The sequence below is a fragment of the Sorex araneus genome, chromosome 3, assembly GCF_027595985.1.
Source record: "Sorex araneus isolate mSorAra2 chromosome 3, mSorAra2.pri, whole genome shotgun sequence".
Taxonomy (NCBI): Eukaryota; Metazoa; Chordata; class Mammalia; order Eulipotyphla; family Soricidae; genus Sorex; species Sorex araneus.
In genome coordinates, this window is record NC_073304.1 from 174162814 (window position 1) to 174176332 (window position 13519).

Sequence of the window (13519 nt, forward strand, 5' to 3'; positions counted from 1 at the left end):
GAACTTAAAGTCGTTATTTTTCTGTGCCCTGGCTCTGTGTGGCTCCACTCTCCTTCCTCCTCCTCACAAGTGTGCTGGTCCAGGGGAGGACCTTATCTGATTGCTTGTCCATCCTCAGCCTGGGCGTGGTCCCCAGTACTGTGTGGTGGCTGTCCTCCTGCTGAGCGTGACATTTCGCCCTCTGAGACTCCCACGAGACTCCAGGCTCTCTCTCATTGGGAGTCCCTGGACAGAGGCCAGTGGGCTCTCCCATTGGATAGGGTTGGGAGGACTTCACAGTCCTTGTGAAGTCTGCAATCACAGCATCCCATGCATTCAGTACAAACCCTGCTGGCTTTGCTGGGGTGCTGAAGAGGGGCCCTCTGGTGAGTGACTCAAGTCCCCTGTCCTGGCACCAGCCTCTAGAGCTGCCATACAGTGACTGGCTGGGCACAGCTGAGCCCGGGTACCTGTCTGAGGTTCCTTAGCCCAGACCTGGCTGATCACGTGGACCCTTCATAGGCATGGATGGACCTTGCTCTCAGTGTTCCTGCAGCTGCGGTCACAGTGAACCACAGAGAATCCCAGTGGCCAACTCTGGGGGCTCAGTGATGCTCCAGGCACCTTCCACTAAAGTGTTTCTGTATGCTGCTGGGGAGGAGATTGTCTCTGAGGTTGCTGGGAGCCAATGCCTGGGAACCAATATGTCAGTACAAACTGACCTGAAACTAAGGAACAACCGCTTCTTGGGAAAAATATCAAAGTAGCTTTTGAAGGCAGAACAATGCCCAGGGTAACTGTCATCAGGGCCCACATCCAGTTTTGTTAAATGTTTGCATTCTTTGCTACTCTCCCATTCTGCTTACTTCCTCATATAATTAATTATAAAAGACTAGCTTAGGAGAAATAAAGTTGGAGCTTGCTCCCATTCTTCTTGTGTCCGTCTCATGGTTCCCAGGCATCTTGTGTGTCTGTTTGTGTCTGTCTCTTTCTTCTTGAGTTTGTCTCCTTTTCACTCGTGCACCCTCTCCTGGCTACCCACATTGACCAAGTCCCACGGGACTGGACATGAGGTGCCTCCTGTCAGACCAGATTAGGCCTCCCCTTCTTTTCTTTGTTACAACCCCGTTCCCCTCCTCCCCCCCAGGTTGTAAAGCCACACCCCTTCATAATGCACATGCATGACATATTTAATGTAGCATATAAAATTTATCTCCCATCATTAGTTAGTTCCAAGGGCCAGAGAACTCTACTTAAAGAGTTTAGCCTTTTGCCTTCTGCCATTCTTGGTCTTGCTTCATTTCCCCCAGGCCTTCACCTTTCAGAAGGTCTGTCAAGCATGCAGCAGCCAGATTTCAAAGGCTGATGCCCTTCCATGGGGAGGAATCTCGCCCCCACCTTCCTCGCCTTACTTCCAGAACATCTCCTCCCCACTGCATTGCTTCAGCCACCCCCACTTTGCTGAACCTCATTAGCTGTGGAGGCCAACCTCCACAAATCTCTCATGTGAAATTCTCCGAATTGACAGAAGCCGTCATGATGAGAAACGTGGCAGAACTAAGTTTATGAAGGTAGAGCTCTGACTGGACTAGCTACATGATTCATGAGTCAGGAAGCAGTCCATCTGGCAAGCAGAAAGGCTCTGCAAGGCAGTAGCAGAGAGTCGAGGTAGAGGTTGTTGGACAGAGCTGGGGCCAAGGTCAACAGCAAGAGAAAGGTCATTTCCGGCAGTGCCACTCTCCTCAGGGGAAGGTCCAAACCCCAGACCCATCCTCTACCACAAGGGGTGGGTTGCCAGGACAGTAGAGCAGAACAGAAAAGAGCGAATGATGGCCCAAATATTCTCTATCATCCGCTCAGCATCAAGCACAGCTTGACACAGGCTTTGAGAGTATTTGCTGTATCTGAGGTTGGGAAGAATCTTTGTTTTAGTTAGTTTGGGTTTTTTTTGTGTGGTGTGTGGGCATGAATGTTCAGACCTCCTGACCCAGGCCTGCATTTTAACACCAACTCACATTCTGACCCTGAGGGCAGAATATTTTGAAACAAACGCATTGGATCCTATTTCATTCATCCACCAGTTGATCTATAAACAACGTGTGCTGTGTGTGACATCATAACAACCCCATGATAGAGTAATTTCAATGATCTTTCTTTTTATGGAAGGGGGAGTCACACTCGGCAATGCTCAGGGGTTACTCCTGGCTCTGCACTATGGAATTACTCCTCGAGGTGCTTGGGGCACCTTATGGGATGCCAGGGATCCAACCTGAGTCAGCCATGTGCAAGGAAAATGCCCTACCTGCTGTACTATCACTCTGGCACCCATCTTCAATGATCTTTATAAAGAGAGCCTAATCAGTAGCTTTATTGCCCACGTTCTCATCTCAGAGTACCAAGAACAGATGAATGAACATCCTTAACTGAGTGTCAAAAGAAAATGTTCTTTATCACCAATGAAGCTGGAGTTGAATATGTGGGAAGCTGCTGTCTCCTGAACTGACCTGAGCCTTCTGCTATGGAAATAGGAAGGACTCAGTCTACTGGTTGCTAGGCAACCCAGACAGCTGCCTGGACCATCGCTGGTGTCTAGGGAACCAAAGTTAATTTGAATATCCAGAATGTGCCACACTTTCATCCAGGTTGCAAGGTCTAATCCATTTCTCAACGAGAATTATGTCTGGTCACACTATTTTCAGTAGAGCACACCCACAAGGGTGCAAAATGTGCCCAGAAAATACAGTGCCAATTAAATTAAACCACCTATGAATGTAGATTCTCAGCCCAACGTGTCTCACAAGGATTTCAGAAAGAAACTAAGTCTGAAATAAAGATGAAACATTCTTGCATATCATAGAGTAAATCCTAAAAGCCCCAGATTTCCTCCGGAGATTGCATATGCTTTAGATTCTAAGGCTGAGGCCCCTCATGCAGTTCATGCTTCTTTCATCTTTGCCTTATTTCTGTGTTGTTGCCTGATGGAACATGGCTTCGCCTCTTTGATTCTCCCAGATTGAAATTGCTCTAACTTGGAGGCTTTTTTTTTTTTTTTAAAAACAACTATTCCTGATTTTCCTTAGGTGAATTATATCACTTTTACAAAACTTAATCAGTTCCTAGAACATTGCAAAGAAAAGCAAGTTCCTTCCATATAGTCATCCCCCACCTCAAAAAGAAAAAAAAATCCTACCTTGTACAGAATAGAATCGCAACCCAAGTACTGTGCTACCCCCAAAGTCTGTGAGAAAACTATAGCTTCCAGAGTAGGAGACCTAGTGCTTGTGGGGTAGGTGCTCAGCAGGAGACTCCTGAAGTCAGCCTGGGGTGGAGCGGGGCAGAAGGCAGGCTGCTGCTTTATGGAAAAGGACTTCATGTGACTTACAAGGAAAATCACAAACATACTGGGTCAAACACAAAAGGAAAGAGAATACAATCAGGAAAAGAACAACAAGAATATATTAGAAATTAAATTCAAACACAGTTTCTACAAATAAAATTTTCAAATCATTTTTCCTGGCATTATGGACCAAAAAATATTAGAAGATGGGGCCAGAGCAATAGCACAGTGGGGAGGGCATTTGCCTTGCATGCAGCCGACCTGGGTTTGAGCCCCGGCATCCCATATGGTCCCCTGAGCACCGCCAGGAGTGATTCCTGAGTGCAGAGCCAGGAATAACCTCTGAACATCGCCAGGTGTGACCCAAAAAGAAAAAAAAAAGATTAGAAGAATCAAGACAAGTTATACACTCACTCACTCACTCACTCACTCACTCACTCACTCACTCACTCACTCACTCACTCACTCACACACACACACACACATCACGGCAGAGAGAGCCTGGCAAGCTACCCATGGTGTACTCAATATGCCAAAAACAGTACCAATGGTGGTCCTCATTCCCCTGACCCTGAAAGAGCCCCTAGTACACCATCGGGCTACACTAGCCCACGGCAGGGACAAATGGAGACGTTACTGGTGCCCGCTTAAGCAAATCGATGAACAACAGGATGACAGTGATACAGTGATATATACATATATACATATATATATTTCATTAGAAGAAATGAAGAAATATATTCTTTTCTACAGACAGAAAAATATGACTGCATCGTCAATTTAAATTGAAATTCTAATGTGTAATGAACAAAGATAGATCAATGTTCTGATTTTTTAATGTAATAAACAATTTTTTGGGGGGGACTACCCAGCTGTCTCAGGGCTCAGTCGTGGCTGAGGGTCATTCCTGGCAGAGATTGGGGGGACTATATGGAGTGCTGCAACTCTAACCCGGATCAACCACATGCAAGGTGAGCACCTACCTTACTTGTTGTACTATTTCTTCAGCCCCCCCCCCATACTTTAGAACTACCTTTTACAAAGCTAAAGTGGATTCTTTTAGGGGTGAATGAAAAACTGATTCAAGTTCATAGCCTTCTGGGGTCTGCAAGATAAATATTTGAATACCAAAGGAAGATGGTATTAACCTGGACTTGAAAATTTTTCTTTCTGTTCTTTCTGCTGATTTATATGAATGTAACTTTAACTGAGATTGTGAGAAAGTGTGTTCTCATAACTCTTTAAAAAATTTAAGGGACCAATTACTGTTTGGGGATGGTGGTGGTGTGGGGAGAGAATTTTGGCAACATAAGAATTCTACATCTATGTAGTGAAATAATTCATCATGATGTAGGGAAATATGCAAGAGACATTTTAAAACTTAGAAAGTTTCACCGGCATATTGACTCAAAGTCCGTTTAGTTTCATCAGGCTTTGGAAGCGATTCCTAAGAAACGGAATCCAGCAAGAACTTTTGGTGTTCTCATTTATTCTCCTGGGCAAAGCTTTTCTTAGGAAATAGATTCCTTAAGGCTGATTTGACATCTTTGTTCCTTAGGCTATAGATCAGCGGGTTCAACATTGGGGTGACAAGATTATTCAGTATCTGGACAATGGCGCCCAGCAGAGCACTGGGGTGTGGCTGCAGATAGATGATGATCACGGGCCCGTAGGCGCAGAGAATGGCAGTGATGTGGGCGCTGCAGGTAGAGAGGGCGCGTTGGCGGCCCTCCGCGGAGCGCATTTTGGAGATGGCGATCCCGATGCGGGTGTAGGACACGAGGATGAGCCCAAAGCAGATGAGAGAGAGGATCCCCACGTTTGTAAAGCTTACCCTCTGCGCCAAAGACGTGTCTCCGCAGGCGAGAGATAAGACGGCAGGGATGTCGCAGAAGTAGTAGCCCACTTCATTGGAGCCGCAGTAGGCTAACTGGAAGGTGAGGGAGGTTAGGATAATGGCATGGATGCAGCCGCCCATCCAGGTCCCTGTGGCCAAGACTGAGCAGACCCGGTGGCTCATGATGACCGTGTAACGCAGCGGGTGACAGATGGCCACGAAGCGGTCGTAGGCCATCACGGTGTACAGGAAGCACTCGGTGCAGCCCAGGAAATGGTAGAAGAAGAGCTGGGAGATGCAGCCCTCGAAAGAGATCCTCCGGCTCTGCCCAGAAAGGTAGACCAGCATCTTGGGTGCCGTTGTGGAGGAGAATCCCAGGTCAAACACAGAGAGGTTTCCCAGGAAGAAGTACATGGGCGTGTGGAGCCGAGAGGAGGAGAGGATGGCTGTGAGGATGAGCGCGTTCCCCAAGAGAGTGCACAGGTACAAGGACAAGAACAGGAGCAACAGGACAGTCTCGAGTCCCTCCGTCTCAGGAATTCCCAGCAGGACGAACTCTCTCACCACCGTGCGGTTCCTCATGCTCACGGGAGAAGTGGAAAGAGAGCCTGTGGAAAGAGAGCTCGGGTTCAACCGAATCTGCACCCACTGGCCAAGGCAGTGAAATGCCAAGGCAAGGGATGGAACAGTTCAGTTCTCTGGGTGTCTGTGGGTGAGTGTTCCCTGACAGCTGTGAGGGTCACCTGCTTCTCTCCCTCTGCAGTAGCCTCTCCATGCATCCTGCCCCCGCAGGTCTCTCTTGCTCACTTTCTTCAAAGACACCATTAAGTCCCACCAGTTCCAAAAAACCTACCTGGTGGTTATTCTAAAGCAATAGAGTCCAGGCCTTTGTGACAGACACATTCCCATGTAAGTTTCTCCTATTTATCTAAGACAGGCTGCATCAACTCCCCCAAACCATTTGTGATCCCAGAAGCCTTGCAAACCAACGATACAGCATCATTCCCCACTGCTTTCCCAGGGCAGCCATGAGGCTGAAAGGAGAGAGCCGGAGGTAGCTCTTCCTGCACAGAAAGAGGCACCAACAGGCCTTCGGGCTGCGGATTTGGGACTGCGGATTTACCTTTCATTCCGCAAAGTCTCCGTGTGACTAACAGATCTGGGTTAAACAGCTACCTGGAACAGCAACCTGGTTTGACGGCAGTGGGAGGCAGCGAGAGAAACTCCTTCCTAACGTCCAAACCCTGACATTTTTGTGCTGACCTGTTTTCACTTTTCCAACAGTGAGATCTTGAAATTACAGATCAAACTGTGAATTCTGTTGCTCAGGGTCCTGTCTCTTAGCCTGTGTGTGTGTGTGTGTGTGTGTGTGTGTGTGTGTGTGTGTGTGTGTGTGTATGTGTGCGTGTATGTAGAGACAAATTAAGCAAGGGTGAACTTTGGGCACTTACATGTCCCAAACATGAGTTGGGCAGGGGACGTCACTGATGCTATTGAGGGCTCCTTCTCCCATGCAGGGAAGGGACACCCCGCTGCACTCTACCTACGTCCCCATCTGCCTGAAAGCCTTCAGATGAGACTCTGAATTCTCTTCCTCACTTGCTTTCAAGTAGAAATACATTTTGACTCCCTTAAGGCGATCTCTGCTCTGCCACCAGGAACTGCAGTTTCCAAACACATGAGATTTGAAATAAACTTCCTTTGGGTATTGCAGGTTAAGAACAGGCAAGGGATTAATTAACTACTGGAATAATTGGACCTTCCAAAGGAGCAAGGGGGGAGCGAGAGGGGAGAGGGAGAGGAAGAAAGGGAGAGAAGAATAGAACCTGATTATAGATGGTCTCGTGATTTGCTTTGTAAAATATACCCCAGTGGAATGGTTTTTAGCACTTGGCCCATAGACCACATGTGTTTGTATGTTTTGATGTTTGCTATTTTTTCATATGTGTGTAATTTTACAAATAAATTGTTCTGGACTTACAGGGCTGACTAATTGTCAATAACAGTCACTGGAATAGTTAAGAGAATTGAAAAAAAATGGACATAAAGAGTGAGAATGAGGCAATTCAGGACTGGCTGAGTCAGCCACGGCCATCGGCTGGTTCAGCCTCAGCTGCTCTTTGCTTCTGTGTGTCTCAGTTCCAGATTCAAATCTGATTTCCGTGACCAGGTCACATGTCCAGAGAGAGAGAGAGGGGGAATGGGCCTGTGAAAGGCCCCAAAGAATTGTAAGCTATCATGTCGAGAACCACTTCTGAGTTAAATGCCTTGTATGATCAATAAGTATTATTTATTGATTTTAACTTAAGAAATACTTTTTACCAAAAGATTCAGGGGAATGGTTGGGGGGGGTGTTGTAGATCGCCATATTTTTCATTGACCCAATCTCTTACCTAATTATATATCCAATATGTGAGTCCATTTTTTCCCACTTCGCATACAAGATACTGAGTATGTTACTTGTTAGGAGAGATGGGGAAATTAAAGTGATGTTAGGCTTGTCTCTGCTCAAAACTCGGAGGAAAAGGGTGTTTCCTGGTCTGATTTTTATCTGCTCATCTTTTGGTGACATGGCCTGTTCATCGTGGGGCATTGAGCATGAGTATGTGCATTCCTTATGGATCAGTGTTTCTGGATAAACACCTAGGAGGGTCATTGCTACATCATAGAGTAGATAGTTTTTATTATTATTTTATTTGTTTCTCTTTTGGGTGCTTTTTTTGGTTTTGTTTTTGGGTCATACCTGGAAGTCCTCAGCCAAGTCCTCCTTGCATTCAGGGATCACTCCTGGGGTGCTCAGGAACAATAAAGCATGCAGAAGATCAAGCCCCAGTGACTTCATGCAAGGCAGTGTTATACTATCTCCATGTTCCCCAGTCATTTTTATTGTGTAGAGTGTTCTCCATATATGTATATATATTATTGCTCAAATGATATTATATATATATATCACTGGTTTTCATAGACAGTGGGCCAGTGTACATTCACTTCAACAGCCAATGAGGATTCTTGCTTCTCTATACCCTGCCAATAGTTGTTTTAGCCTTTGGGAGGTAGACCACTTTAATGGATGTGAGGTGATATCTCCTTGTCATTTTAATTTGTGTTTTTCTGATAGTAGGTTTATCCTTGACTACTTTTGATATTTTGAGGTGTGACCAACTTGAAAAAAAAAAGATTCTGTACAAGTAAAAAAGAATATGGAGCCAAAGAGATAGTACAGCAGGTAGATTGCCTTGCACATGGCCAACCTGGGTTTGATCTCTGGCATTCCAAATGTCCTTCAAGCACCTCCTCTAGTGATTCCTGAGTCTAGATCCAGGAGTAAGCCCTGAACATTGCCACATGTATCCCCAACAAAAAAAAACTAGGAAGAAAATAACATTAAATTTAGATTGGTCTCATAAAAATGTATTTAGGAAAAGTATGTATCATAGAGTGCATATCCAACAGGAATGATTTAAAAGCAATATGGCATGTGTCTAACAAATATCTTGGGATATTCTACATTCCCCAAAGGCCCAATCATGGTTTTGAGCAATGATATATATTATAGGATGAATAGTGATCTAATCACAATAAAATAGACCATATAAAATAAGTTTTCTTATTATTGTTTATAAAACCCCAGAAAGTATAAAGATATCCCAAGATTATCATAAGCTACAAAAATATAATTTCAAGTTATTTTATCTACATATTAACAATTTTTAATTCTTTAAAAAAGTATGATAGTTATGTAGCATGATTACATTTTTGTTAACTTCTATGGTTTTGTTGTTTTAATTGAATCACCATGAGATACAAGGTTACAAGGTTGTTCATGATTGGGTTTCAGTCATACAATGTTCCAATACCCATCCCTTCACCAGTGCACATTTCCTACCACTAATGTTCCCAGTTTCCCTCCTACTACCCTCCCCAACTGCCCCCTACCCTGCTGCCACTTCAGCCTGCCTCTGTGGCAGACACTTCTCTCTCTCTCTCTCTCTCTCTCTCTCTCTCTCCCCCTTTTGGGCAATATAGTTTGCAATATAGGTACTGAAAGGTTATAAGATATGTCCCTTTACCCACTTTCAGCACTCAGTTCTTATCAAAAGTGATCATTTTAAACTATCATTGTCTTACTGGTCTTTTATTTTTTGGTGTAAAAACTTCCTGCCCTTTCCCACCAAAGTAGACCATCCACCACTCTCCTTGTGTCCCTTCTCATCCCTTCTGCCCCACCCCTCCTCTCCCTCAATGGTCTGGTGATCTCAGTTCTATGATGAAAAGCCGAGAGTTTCAGTCAACACTATTTCCTTCTTTTGTCTCTTGAAGGCACAGAGGAGTTAAATCATCAGGAATTTGTCCTTCTCCCTCTGACTTAGCTCACTTAGCGTAATGTCCAGTTCCTTTCGAGTTTGCAGCAAACTGCAAGATTTCATCTTTTCTTGTACCTGCATCCCTCTCCTCCAATGTGTCTCCGGACCATGGTTTCTTTAACCATTTGTCATTGAACCATTTGTCATTGAACGTTTGCATTGTTTCCATATTCCAGTTATTATCCTCATTGCTGCAGTGAACATAGGTGTGCATGTGCCTTGCTGAATTTTGTGTTCTTGGGATAGATTCCAAGCAGTGGGATTCTTGGGTTGTATGGAAGCCTTGTTCTCACTTTTCTGAGAAGTCTCCAGACAGTTTGCCTGGAAGCTGAACCAGATAACAATGCCACCACGTTTAAAAGCATGTTCCTTTTTAAAAACCCAATCTCCACTAATGCTGACTGTGAAACATTCATTCTTAACCTTCAAACTGAACCTGTGAAAGAAGAATTGACTCATCCTTTTATTTGAGGGGAGTCCCACGTGACCATGTTTAAGGCTTACTCATGACTCTGTGCTCAGGGCTCAGTCCTGGCAGGGCAAAGGGGGTCCTTTAGGGTAGTCCCGTACAAGAGGGATGAAGAATGGGGCTGTGGAGGTAGTGCTTTGGCGATTCTCTTTTGTCAACCCATAGGCATCACTTGGCTCATAATTAGAAGTCTCTTAACTTCTAATGGTCAAATCATTGACCATTTCATAGGGACTCTTCCTTATGGGGATGCTATGAATATTAAAGGAGATGATACCTTTAATATGATAACTCTTTATCACTGTACTTGCCAAATCACCAAATCAGATACTCTTCTATCATTGCCAGTTAACACTCTTAGCAACCTGGAAGAACTGAAATGCTGCGGGGGGTGGGGGGAAGCTGTTGCATTGTAAGTGGGGCAAGAATGGTGAAGTGAAGTGTCTTTGGCCTGGGATGGGTTATCGGGGGTTTTCCTTTGGTTGGCACAGAACCTCACAGTGAGGGTCCAGTAGTATGGCTGTGTACTATGGGGCTATGAGTTTCCTCAGCTGCTGCTAGGTCCCAGATTCCTTCTCCAGGATTAAGGCACTTAAGGGTTATTCAGAATCTGTAATTAATGGAGCTCAGGAATCATAGAGAAACTGCCATAGAAAATATTACTAGACAGACAAAATACAGTGCTTGGGGAAAACACGTTTTTAAAAATAGGATTGTTTAAGAAAAGAAATGAAGAGGAAGATGTTGGACCAGAAAGTACAGGTAAGGTTCTTATAATGCATGTAGCAAACCCCAAACCCCAGTTCAATCCCTGGCACCATATATGGTCCCCCAAGAACTGCCAGGAGCGACTCCTACACATACAGAACCAGATTAAGCAGTGATCACAACAAGGTGTGACCCTCCTCCCTCCAAAGAGATAATGTTGAGGCAATAAAGTTCAAAATGCATTTAAAAGATAGAAATTATTCCAGAACAGTAAACACAGCATTGTGGAACACTTTCTTTAAGGATCTTTTCACTTCTTTGTTCCTTAAGGAATAGATTAATGAGTTGAGCATGGGAGAGACGATGTTATTTAAGATCTGCACTATGGCACCAAGCAAGGGATTGGGTGTGGACTGCAGATAGATGATGATTATTGGTCCAAAGGCACAAAGGATGGCAGTGAGGTGGGCACTGCAGGTGGAGAAGGCTTTCTTTCTGCCCTCTGTGGATCGGATCTTCAAAATAGCAATCCCAATGCGTGTGTAGGAGACACAGACAGTGAACCAAAGCATTAAAGCCAGAAAGCCAACAGCAGTGGAACCCACAGTCTGGGCCTGTGAAGCGTCATCACAAGCCAGAGGCAACATAGCAGGGATGTCACAGAAGTAGTAGTCCACACAATTTAGGTTACAGTAAGTTAACTTTAAAGTGAAAGAGGTCAGGATAGTAGCTTGAAGACAGCCTACTGACCAGGCTCCCATGACCAAACCCACACAGACTCCACGTCTCATGATGAGTGTATACCTCAGGGGGTGGCAGATGGCCACAAAACGGTCATAGGACATCACTGAGTAGAGGCAGCCTTCAGTGGCTCCAAGGAAGTGGTAGAAGAAGAGCTGTGTGGCACAGCCCTTGTAAGAAATGACCCTGCTCTGACCAGAGAGATAGAGCAGCATCTTGGGACAGGTCACTGATGGGAACAAAATATCGAAAATAGATAGAATTCCCAAGAAGAAGTACATGGGGGTGTGAAGGGCAGAGGAGGAAAGGATTGCTATGAGGATGAGTAAATTGCCGACCAGGGTGAAGATGTAAATGAACAAGAAGAGGACAAAGAGCACAGTCTCCACTCCCTGGGTCTGAGGGATTCCCAGCAGGATGAACTCACTCAGCTCCGTGTGGTTCCTCATGTTCCTGCAGGGCTGGTCTGGGGAGAGACAAAACTCGTGAATGTGTGAATGTGTCAGCTGGTTTGAGACAGACACAATATGACACATTGTCCAACCATATATTCATACCACTTATCTTTGTTTAAACATAATTATGTCATAATGTTGAATAGGAGGTGTTCCAAAGTCACTCAGGGGCCAGTAAATTATATGTTCATATCACAATATTTCCTATTCTTTCATTAATCTAGATACAAGTATTATCACATGGATATCAATACCTTGCAGATGAGTGTCATTTAATGTCCACAGCCTGTTAGACAACAATGACCTGAAATCGACCCATCATCAGTTCCTCTCAGAGCACATTTATAGTCCCTAATGATCAGAGGTCAGTTGGAGCCCCCACACCTCTGAAGAGAACTCTAGATTAAGACTCATTGTAGTGAAATTAGGATTTACGTGAGATGTTCTCATAGTGCTTTTCTCATTGTGAAATGTTTTTTTCTCTCATTGTGCTAGGCACATTATCTATATTCACAAACTGTTCATTTTTGTTTGACTGAGTTGACATGTATAAGAATTACTATCAAGAGAACATGCTGCTGTACTGAAAGATGTTGCTACATAATAGCATTCTCTATAATGTATTTGGAATTCTTTTGGTCTAGGGAATAGCTAGACACTTGGAAATAATGAGTCTTATGTTAAAGAACTTGTGAAGTAGTTACCTGTATGGAAATGATTATCATTGGTTTCAGCTTGATGGAGATACTGGAGGAGACAGAATAGAGACAGGACTGAATGGGACTATAGCCCAAACTTTGAGAAACATTGCACGGGGGAGCAGGGAAATAGATCATTAAGGAAGAACTATGTGTATTCTTCCAAGAATTTGGAAGAAAGCAGGAGAATGGCTTTACATATCTTTTTATCATAAAGATCATATACTGCATTCTACAGAAACATGTTTTTAGGTCAGAAAATAAAACATCTATCTAAGTTTATAACTGTATATATCTGTGTGCTACTTATAGTATGATCATTGCTGAATTTGATCACAGACAGGTATACTGATGGGTGCATTCCTTGCTCTTGTTGCTTTGCTGTGAAGGGGGTAAAAAACTATTAGTCTTTGCCTCAAACAAGAATGATACACTTCACTGAGATTTCTTCAACAGTATTGGGTTCCAAGACTATACAGTGAGGGTGAAAAAGTAAGATGGGAGAAAGGTGGGCTGATACTCTGAGCACTTACATGATCAAAGGGTTGCAACTGACTCAAAGAAGACAAGCAGATGTTTCTCCCTTCTCTGATCTTTGTCTTCTACTGAGCTCCGGGATTCTCCATTCCCAACCTCTCTCATCTCTAGGTGCCATAATCAGACCTGGATTTTTGAACAGAGGACCCTGAATATCTTCATTTGGGTCTTTCTCAGTCGGAGTCAGCACAGAGAGGGGACACTGTGATGCATCAGCTGTCCACCTGCACAGAGGACCATGTCCTCATATTTAGCACAATTAAAGCATCTCCAGCCTTCACTAGAGTGATCTCACTGTCCCGGGAGCCCTCGCCGTGTTACATCCCAGAAGACAAGGAGCAGGAGGCCCCAGAGAATAGAGAGCAATTAAAGACTATATCTTGAGGGTTTAGGA

General features: G+C 44.4%; 2 protein-coding genes across 2 annotated transcripts; both read right to left on the minus strand.

Moving 5' to 3' along the window:
• Positions 1 to 4799: 4799 nt before the first annotated feature.
• Positions 4800 to 5735, minus strand: LOC101555458 (putative olfactory receptor 10D4). The gene has a single exon (XM_004605107.2). It carries the CDS (start codon positions 5733 to 5735, stop codon positions 4800 to 4802), a length of 936 nt encoding a protein of 311 aa, XP_004605164.2.
• A 5216-nt stretch (positions 5736 to 10951) lies between these two features.
• Positions 10952 to 13478, minus strand: LOC101555719 (olfactory receptor 148-like). The gene is made up of 2 exons (XM_004605108.2): positions 13459 to 13478; positions 10952 to 11888 (listed from the first exon to the last, which is right to left on the minus strand). The coding sequence occupies exon 2, from the start codon at positions 11882 to 11884 to the stop codon at positions 10952 to 10954; it is 933 nt and encodes a 310-aa protein (XP_004605165.1). The 5' UTR covers positions 11885 to 11888; positions 13459 to 13478.
• Positions 13479 to 13519: the final 41 nt, after the last annotated feature.

Excerpts from the sequence above, each read along its gene's own strand:
- LOC101555458 (XM_004605107.2), bottom strand. The coding sequence starts at position 5,735 with ATGAGGAACCGCACGGTGGTGAGAGAGTTCGTCCTGCTGGGAATTCCT.
- LOC101555719 (XM_004605108.2), bottom strand. The coding sequence starts at position 11,884 with ATGAGGAACCACACGGAGCTGAGTGAGTTCATCCTGCTGGGAATCCCT.